This window comes from Pelecanus crispus, chromosome 2 (genome assembly GCF_030463565.1).
Source record: "Pelecanus crispus isolate bPelCri1 chromosome 2, bPelCri1.pri, whole genome shotgun sequence".
Classification (NCBI taxonomy): domain Eukaryota; kingdom Metazoa; phylum Chordata; class Aves; order Pelecaniformes; family Pelecanidae; genus Pelecanus; species Pelecanus crispus.
Window position 1 is genome coordinate 74045059 of NC_134644.1, and position 10492 is coordinate 74055550.

The 10492-nt window shown below is 44.8% G+C and overlaps 1 protein-coding gene across 1 annotated transcript in view; it reads right to left on the minus strand.

Moving 5' to 3' along the window:
• Window positions 1-9616, minus strand: part of RANBP9 (RAN binding protein 9) — a 41663-nt gene extending 32047 nt beyond the window's left edge. The window contains exons 1-2 of the mRNA XM_075728307.1: window positions 9160-9616; window positions 631-742 (exon numbers count right to left, since the gene is read on the minus strand). Of these exons, the coding sequence (XP_075584422.1) occupies window positions 631-742; window positions 9160-9616 (569 nt within the window). The remainder of the gene's footprint in view (window positions 1-630; window positions 743-9159) is intronic.
• Window positions 9617-10492: the final 876 nt, after the last annotated feature.

Consider the following 10492-nt stretch of genomic DNA (forward strand, 5'->3'; position numbering starts at 1 on the left):
TAGACTTAAAAGCATGGTATCAACTGCGCTTCAACAAATTCATAATTCGGATGGATTCTGGGAAGCAGCCACTGCACTCACTCATCAACTCTTCTTCTTTCCATAGGGTGATGAATTCCCAGGCACCTATTCAGAACATCCCCCTTTATTCTTGTTACTGTTCACCAACAAGTAGCCTTAAGAAAAACTTTCCATTTTAAAATTGATACGACATCCATGAAAAGACTGCACTGAGGAGGTAAGTTGGTCTGCTGCACACCCTAAAAACTTCCTAAAAATTATGTGAAAGTCTGTAAAGCCGTATAGTCAAAAAACACCATCTTTAAAGGTAAGAGCAGGGTCAAACTATGGTCACTCAAACCCTAACTTCTCCATCAAGAGAAAATGAAGAGATGCTCTTATGGTATTTATTGCGTATGCTGATTTGTGGTCAATAAATACCACAATCAACTCCCTTAAAACAACCAAATATCATCAATCAAACTTCTCATGAATAAGGAATTAAGCTATATAAGAAGTGGTAAAATATGAAAATAAGTTTTGATACCAAAGACATCTGTTGACTGAAAGAAAGATGATGTAAGACAGTATTTCAAGTAATAATTAATTAATAATGCACTCAATGCTTACCCATCTCTTCCCTTACTGACGATTTTGACTTCAAAATAGTATATGCCACAGGCTGCAGGTATAGGATGTGTAGCTCGAACAGAAGCAGCATCTTTTGGAGTTTTTCCATGACCTGAAAAACAATTGCATTCAAAACACAACAAAAATGCATTTTAGATTGCAGAAGATGACTCAAAGGTATACATACCAACTACTCAAAACAGAAGGCTTATGTAATGAGCAAACAATATACAATAATCAGCCTCATTTTTATGCTAGAATATTTTCTTCCAACACTAAGTTTTCATTGTAGGCACCTGCATTGCAACTAAGCATGCTACGAGAAGTTCTGGATACACTAGTCTAAAAGGTTCTACAATTATTTGAAGGAAAACCAGAAAAAAGTTTCACCTCAGTAAGTAACACAATTGACAAAAGCCCACCTGGGTTTGGAAGAGCTGTATGATTTCTCAAATGCACAGGGCTTACTCATTTTTATACACTAAAATATGACGTAACAGAGTTTAACCTAATGCTTAGTGCTTCTGTTATTCAAGTTATTTAAGATACTTTAATTTTACTGTCCTCCAGAATAAACAGCAGTCATTATATGGAACATATGACTCAAAATTAATTTCCATGTTCTGAATGTTATTTCAGGACAGCATTAAGCGTTACAGCCTGCAACTGAGCTAACACAGCTCCTACTCGTTTTTTCTTACAAGGCTCCCTGTGCATCAGCTCTGCCACAAGAAGAATGCCCCACGCCAGCTCTTGCCTACTCGAGGGATTTTCAACCTAAACCCGAGAGCCGCTTGCACTCCACTAAGACTAACTCTTCTGAATGTGTCACCCTCTTCACAGCCCCTTGTTCCAAAGACAACTTGGAAGCAGGCTTTTGGCCAGATGACTTGTTTTAGCAGCAACCTGTTCAAGCAAGCTCAGTCTCTCCCACGCACACCAAAATCCCTCAATTACTGTGTGAAAGTCACACATGGGGTCACAGGACATAGACTAAAAAAATTAAAAAGAGCAAGGTGGAAAGTATATTGGATCCTGGCAAGAGGTATTTCAGTAAGACAGCAACCAGAAACAGACTGTCATTGCCATAAGAATAATTCACACAGATCCCATGCCCAGCCTCCGTGTGGATCTGAGGCATGATGAAAAGAGATGACTGTTTTCAGTGCGCTGTACGAATCACTTGGGCTGCAGCACTCCAGCTGTCATCTCCAGTCCAGACAGGGAAGACTACTGCACCTGCATAGCAACTGATCTGCGTATGCAAAAAAAACCCCAAACCCAAAACACACCACTTCTTCCAGTGGCATTAACACCAGAATTATTGCTTAGGCACAGATTAATCATGTCTTCTGTGCAGCAAGTCGGGTCATACGGCAAGGAAGAAACTGCAGGAAAATGACAGCACAGCCAGCCAGAAAGACCAGGCACAGCTGACCTACACTACTGAACCTCTATCCACAGAGCCCTCTAGTGTAAAAGTTGGTAACAGTAAACACTTACCTGCCTGTAGAGCTAGCACCTACCATCTCTTACCAAATGGCCTATAGTCAGCCAAGGAGAACTCTTCATTTCACCATGGCTGCATTTGCATCCAAAACTCTGCTAGCACAGCATGAACTCTTCGCTCATTGAGATTAGCTTTAACCCACAAAGTTTTTCTGATGTAACTAGTTCACCCCAGTGTGTTACTATCTTAATGCAAATAGCCAACTGTCTTACTTTTCTGGGTGCAAAGGCATTGCTCACTTCAATACGTTATTCTTAAACATAAAGATCCTTCGATCACCTCACAGGTTTTACAATATTAAGCTTATTACCTACCTTCTGCATGTTGTTTTCAGAAGCCTCACATGAGGAAAACACAGTAATTTACTCCTCCAAACACAAGACAGTGTGCATGTTTTATTGTTCACCACTTAAGTTATTTCCTCAGGCTGTGCCAACCAAGGTAATAACCAAGTACATAACCTTAGAGATTCCATTGGTTTGCTTGGTTTTCAAGTGCTGGTAGCTCACTATTTAGCTACCATAAATTAGATTATCATTCCTAAGTATGCAGAAATCCTTCAGCTAAAAGGCACCCAAAATTCTATGGCCAGAACATTAAACTCCTGAGAGTTCTCTTAAATTCAGACAGCTCTGATTAAACGATGCATTTGTTAGAAGAGGGGTGGGGGGAAGGAAAGATACTTTCTTTTTAAATGTCCTTAGGTTTTTACTTTAAAATAGACTGCAAAGAAGTTCCCTTGGTTACTCTATGCACTTGATAATCTGTGTAGTTTCAGTCTGAGTCAGTCTCCTTATTTGGGCAAGTCTTCCACACAGAAGACTAAACTAGCATGAACTAGCCAAATATTATTGAAAATGTACATCTATTACCCAGCAGACTTTGTTTTGTGAAATCACAATCTAAGTGTTTGGAAACAATACCAATTTAAGGTATTCTTAGCACCGCTTCCTGACACTAGTCCCCTTCTCTCACCCCCTCCCCAGTCCAGGCAGCTATTTGCAAGGTCATACCTTGAACCAGACTGATGAACTGATCAGGCTTTAAGAAACCTACCAGATTTTTTGAAGCAGCAGATCAGTTCCCTGATCCAGTTCACAACACAGCCACACACAGCTGTCACACTGCAAATAAGGGGTCGCCACAGGGGCAGAAGTAACAGGATACCTTACCAGTATTGCCAAACACTTCATGTGGTGAAGCAACATGCTTGGGGAAGTCAGCCCAAAACTACTTTCATCCCATTAACACAGAAGACACCCTAAATTTAGAACTGTTGTCCTTTTCATATAATCTCCTATGAATCCCATTTTACTACTTGAGTATGCTGCTTCTATTTGTAATTACACACAGTTATCACTTCTAACAGCAAATTCAACAGCACCAAGCAGTTAACTACTTCCAAATATTCCACATACCTCTACATTGTCTCAACATGCTAGTTCAGACTTTCAGTACTACCAAGCTACGCTGGATTACATGAGGAGTCGAGATACTAGTTATCAGCCAGCTTTAAAAGAAGAAAGGGGCTCTTTACAGAGCAGGTAGTTGAACTGCAAAATTTCTTACTAAAGGGTATTACAGATGCTAGTGTTTAAGTGGACGCTGGGCAAGCTTCTAGAACAGAAATTAACTGAGAAACTGCCTTCAGCTCACAATGTCCTTCAGCTTAAAATGGCTGGAAACAGAGAGAGGTAAACACAGATACACCATATACGCCCAACAGGTTTTTAGATTTTTCCACAGGCACGCACTCACGGCCACTGTCACTGATGGGACACCGAGCTGAGTGGCCCATTAGCTTGACATTATATACTGCTGCCACGTTCTTTGGTAACCTGAACACCCACTTCCTTGCTTGTGAATAAAAAGGAACTTTGACACCCAGCTCTGAACTTCTGAATCGGAGGTTCCAAACGCCTGCAAGTAGATCATATGAACACTGCCCGATGTTCCTTAAAACAGAACTCTTTCATAGTCGCAAGCTATAGTTAAAGTATTTAAAAGAATACTTTTAAACTATGTATTATGTAACACTAAAAATTAAATAATTTTTGGAAAGGAGAATTCTGCAAACAGATGCACTGGGACAGAGAAGGGAAAACAGGTGTACAAAGCTTGAACTTTACACTGTAAACCGGATCATAGGTAAGTTCAAATTACCAGAATTGTTTTCAACTGGGCTTCCGCTAAAAGGAGATGACCATGCTTAAGGAGTAAAGCTTTATTTTATTTTTAAGCAGTCATTCACGCTGATGATTTTTACTAAAAGTAGTATCATCAGTCCTTTAGCACAATTAAATTGAAATTAATCTAAATTTAAATTCCATCTACTTGAAAAAAGGAAATCCAGATAAAACCACATTTGGGGAAGCCATTTCAGCTTTCAAAAATATAATCTTTGAACCTAAATCTAAGTGTGTAATGCATATGGACCAAACAGTCCAAAAGAAGTCTATGGGAGTGTCTACCTAGACAAAAGTAAATGTGTTTATACAGTTTAAATCCTTAAATGAAGTTTACATAAGATGAACTGCAGTTATTTCCAACAGGTAGTTCAATGATTTGCTCATAGTGCCAAAAATAAAATAATCAAGGCCTAATGTTCTGTTGAATTAATTAGGAAAGTTTCACCGAGACAAGAAAAAAAAAAGACATGCAGAAATTACTGATTTTATTTCAACTTTCTCCCCAGTTTAAAAAAATCAAGGTATCTCAGAGTTACAAAGGCGTCCAAAACAGGCATACTGTAGTGTACTGAATGTACTTAAAAGTGTTTTCTGCCAGAAAAATTGACACCATCCTTGTATCACTGAATGACAACACATAACTATTGCTATAGAATCCTCTTCTGTTTGTTACAGAAATTGGGATGCATAGTTTGCACTGAAAAATAAAATAGATTTTTTTTTTTTTTTTAGTTTGGCACTAGAGACAGTTCAAAGGCAACTGCACTGTAAATAAATGTCTGGCTAAGATTTCCTGGCCTCCGATACATTAGAAAAAGTTCATGCAATGGCAGCTTACTCAAAATTACATAACTTTCCTCAGCTTTTTTTGGACAATCGTCAGAAGACTAACTTAAGTGAAGTTACTATAGGACTTTCCATGATTTCAGCACTAATGATTTAGTCTGTTTACCTAATTCCGTATATAGTTTCTTTCATTGTTACAATCTGCATGGAGTCTGTATTTTTATCTCCTTACATCACATAGCATAGATTATTATCTGCTGGAAACTAAACTTGTCTGTCTAGTGGAACATTCATATTACATACAGCATTTATGAAATCCCTGTTTTTCAACAAGATCTATGTGTTAATTCTGAATATTTTAGACATATGTAGGAATATTTTTAAAGATGTCTTACCTTAACAGCTACAGATTTTGTGCAGTAATTGCTTTACATGTAGCATACACTTCTCTGAACCCTTATGCTTTTCTTTACCATTCACCTACAGCACAGAGCTGTTAATATTACAATTAAGTGAAATGACAGAATTTTTTTTGTGATACCGTTTTTCATGTCTCCCTTATATAGGTACACCCCGAACAACAGTCACAAGGACAGTGTTAGCTTTCTACCAGCTTGCACAGCTAACTGGCAGCAACACAGAAATGTACATCTGTCCATCTAAAAACCAAAAATACCCTTGGGTATAGTCTTTAATATATTACAGTATCACTGATGCCAACACATAGGTATTTCATACCCAGATTTTGACAAAGCTTTCTAATCAAGAGTCAGAATCTGTAAAAGTATAACAGAATAGCTCACTGTGGGAAGAAATTAGCCTGTTCTGGTAAACACCACCGCAGTCAATGCATCTCCCCTTCAACCACCTCCCCATGTATGTTTTCCTTTTTTAAGTAACACTGTAATTCTGAGAGATAACAGAAAAGAGCACCGACCCTCAGGTTTTGTTGACCCCCAATAAAATTTAAAGAGCTGTTACCCTGATGCTAGACTGTACTCCTTTCTTTAAATCTCCATCGCTTGATCAATGCCTGGTTTTGTGGCAGTTTTGATTTTTAAGCACGCTCTGGGATGCTTGCAAAAAGCTTCAGGTCCAGAAATGCAGTACACAAAGCATCACAGCTGCAATAGGCAGAAAGAGACATCTACTGCAGCTTGTGCTTCTATACAAGTTGTCCACTGGTATGCAAGAAAATGAAAGGAATCTTCAAAATTACATAGAGAGGACCATCATTCCTCTCACAAACCAATGAAACAAAAATATCACTGCTCACAATACATCAGCACATTAAAATGATGAAGCTAGTTCTATGAAAAAATTACTTTGAAGAAGGCTTTTGCTCTGATTGTTCTCCCTCCCCCCATTTTTTCAGAGGCAAGTATCCCCAACACTTCCAGGGTGGCAGGAAAGCACTGATGTTACCACGTTCTGCCTCCTATCAGTCACAGACAGGAGGAAATAACTCCAGAAAAACAGTTCTATAGCCAGGAATCTAGAGAGGCAGCAGAGAAAGCCTAAGCATACAAGGTACCTATACTACAGTAATAGAAAACAGTAAGAATTGCTTTTGATTACTGGCTTTTTTGGACAGATGTATCTTCTCTCCCTTCCCTGAGTATTTTTGGTCAAGAATACAACAGATCTTTATCCATGCTCAATATGTGATTCAAATTTCCTTTCAACAAAAATGTCTCTCGTTCTTCCATGACTTAGTTAACTTCAGAAGCACTGAAAGTGCCAATATTCCACGCGAAGATACTTTGAATGCTTTCTTTTGAGACCTCTATTTGCAACTGATTTGTAGAAACAACATTTCACAGTGCTAAGCACATTCTTACTTGCTATCTTCCCTTATTCTCCTCACTGAACCTCCTCATTTTCTTCCCTTTTATTGTATTCTTAAGGCTGAAGAGTGCAGGAGGGAGAAAAGGCAGCAGATGTTTTAGTGTTTTTTTCCCCCAGTTCTCAGGTAGGAATGCCCTGATACCATTCATTGCTTAGCCCAGTTAGCAACTTCAGGTGCCAGGCTGGTAACATATACATGAGGTTGCCCTAACAGCCACCTTCAGTAAGCTACCAGGAAGAAAAGATGGGGCCACTTAAGAGGCCATTCACTCCCATTTGCAGTTAGGAGAAAGAAAAGTGTATATCTGTTATATTGGCACCTCTTCTTTTCAGAGTCCTCTGGGCTAATCTAAGAACTCTGCAACCTTCATCACTGACTATTATTTAAAAGCTAGAATAAAGGTATTTGATTATTACAACCTACTAACTGTGCTTTATGACTTCTGGTAGAGTATCCACAGTATTTCCTAGGTTACCTATACTTCAGAAACATGCTGAGCTTCTTGTAATTTCTTTGAGGTAATGAATTTCTTTTTTTTAACACTAAGGCAAAGGAGAGAAGTGAGGAAAAACAGGGACAGCACAAAGAAAGCTTGAAAATACCCTTCTACAATTACACTGACAGACCAGAGGGGTTCCATCTTTAAATTCTAGTTCGTGAGCAACAAGGGTTGGTCAAAGCAAAACAAACCAGCAGAAGAACTTGATGACCATAAAGCTATGATCATCTTATGAGAAAAAAAAGAAACAACCCCAAACCCGAACAACCCGCCACCACTAAGCACCAGAAAATACAAAACGCTTCTAAAAATACAAGGTCATAAAACACTGAACAAAAGCCAGGAAATTCAGAGTTGAGTATTAAATAACATGTCCTTAAATCACTCAGTGCCTCCCAGAAACCTGCTCTATAGTCATCAACCTCCTTTATTATCTTTGTATGGTGCATTAAACTTAGCATTTTTAACAGAGTATTTTCTATGTAATAATAAAGCCTCTCTATTAAAAAAAGTCTCTGAGAGTACATTTAATCCTTTCATGGCAGCCAAATCCTGCCATGTGTTTGTGTTGCCGTTTTCCTCCTCTGATTAAACATTAACATGTTTATCGAGATTTCACTTGAATTTCTCCACTGTAAACTCTGAGAAAGGGTAATTGCAAGGTTGGTTTTTTCCCCTCCCATTACGTTCATTTGACTACAGACTGACAAAAGATCCAGTTCCTCACAGGCAACTCAGAAGTGGTTTTGAATCCACAACACTTCTACTTTAGGACTTGGGCCTAGAACACCAGATGTGTCTGTTTTTTCAGGTCAGAGTGTACGCTTATGTTTCCAGGTTTTATGACATTTCATACCAATCAACACAAGTTTTTCTTCTATTGCCTCTTGCTGATTTATACAAACGCATACTCTGATTTTTACCTTTTCTTTGAAAATCGGTAAGTTTAACTATGAAGGATCTAGGCAGAAAGTTAGAAAGTCACCTTTATTAAGGTAAGTCCTATTGTCACTGCTTCCCTCAAATCACTCTGTAGCCTGTACAATAGTTAGGCAAGACTACTACCAGTGACTTTAATGCCATTTTTCACAGTTTAAAAATAAACCGTGTTTTTCTCTGTGCTTTCCCCTCCCGTCATTTCCGTGTTTAATAGCTTAACGCTTGCTGCTCTTAACTCCATTTAACCCTTGCTCTTCTCGAAGGAAGAAAAAAAAGCCACTTCTTTTCTTGCTCATTACCATAAACAGGACACGTCACGCCGATTCTCCTTTATTCTCCTGCCTCAGACCCAAGCCTTCTGGTGATACCTGAATCCACGGAGGAAGTCTCAGAGTTTACATAATGCCCACTCCAGAAGCATAAGGAGGCGGGGGCGGCCCCTTGCCCCCCCTCTCCCCCCCCCCCCCCCCCGCACCGCGACAGAAACGGGGGGAGGGGAAAGGAGAGAAAATAAAGCTGAAATACGGAAAAACCAGACCCTTCTCTCCACACTGCGGGCAATCCAGGGGGTCAGAAAACACAGAAAGAGAAGAAAGAGGGAGAGGAGCGGGTGTTATTTCCTGTTATTGTTACTCTGCGCCCACTGCCCGCCGGAGAGGTCGGGCCGCTGCTCCCCGGCCCGCAGCCCCCGGCCCAGAGAGGGCCCCCGCGCTCCGCCGGGGCAGGGGGGGTCGCGGCGGCCCGGGCCGGCCCTCACCTTTGTAGTGTACCCGCAGGTTGTTCTGGGAGAGGCCGATGTAACTGAATTTGTCCTTCGGGCTCCAGGAGCGGGGCAGCGGCGTCTCCTGCTCGTCCACGGCCGGGTAGAGCCTCTTCAGCCGCCGCTTCAGCTCCTTCTCCTGCTCGTTCAGGGCCGGGTCGCCGTGCGGGAACGGCGCCGGGGCGCTGGTGCCGCTGCTGCTGCTCCCCGCCGACAGGCCCAGCGCCCCGCCGCCACCGCCGCCCCCCGCCGCCGCGGGCCCGCTGCCGCCGGCGGCGGGTGGCGGCGGCGCAGCGGTGGCCGGCGGCGGCGGCGGGTGGAGCAGGAGCGCGGCGGCCGGTGCGGGGCCGGGGTTGGCGGCAGCGGCAGAGGGGATCCCCGGCGCCGACGGGGGAGCGGCGGCCGCCAAGGGGAGCTGCGGCGGCGGCGGCTGTTGTTGCTGTTGCCCGGACATCCCGGCTCCGGCCTCCTCCTCCTCCGCCGCCACCACCACCACCTCCGGCGGTCGCGACTGTCACCGGACGGGCCCGGGGCGGAGCGACGGGCAGGCCCGGGCGCTGCGGAGCGAAGCGGCCGCCGGCGGGTCTGGCCGGCGGGTCACCCCCAACCGGAGCGTCTCGGAAGGGGGCGGGGTGGGGGGGGGGCGATGACGACGACGACGGCGGCGGCGGCGGCCCGCGGGGCTGCCCGATGGGAGCGGGGGGCGTCGCGGGCTGCGGCGGGGCCGGGCCGGGCCGGGCCGAGGGAGCGAGTGAGGCGGGGAGAGTCAGCGGCGCCGGGCGGAAGCGAGGCGGGCGGAGAGCGCGCGCCAGGCGCCGCGGCAGGGCTGCCTCCCCCCCCTCCCTCCCTCCCTCCCTCCCGCCTCGCGCGCGCGCGCACGCGTTCTGTCCAGCCCCGGCGCGAGGCGCCGCCGTGCGTCCCCGAGTCAGCTGAGCGCGAGCCCCGGCCCCGCCTGCCCCCTCCCTCCTCCTCCTCCTCCTCCCGCGCTCGCGACGGCGCGAGGGCGGGGAGAAGGGGCGGAGCCCCCGCCCCTCGGCGGGCGCGAGGCTGGGCGGTTGGGCGGGCGGCGCGCGCCGAGGCGCGAGGGCGGTGGCGGGAGGCGGTGAAGCGCTGAGGGAAGCGGGGAGGTGGGGGGGGCGCGGCGGCGGCAGCTTGTACCGCTATCGGTGATGACGGGTGGAGAAAATGGATGGCGACAGGCCGGTCTCGCGCCTAGGGGCGGCTGCTTCCTCTCAGGCCTGGCCCGGCCCGTCTCGTCTCGTCTCGTCTCGTCTCGTCTCTGCTGCCCGCCCTGGCGCCCGCCCCCGTGGGCCGCGCTGGGGGATGGGGG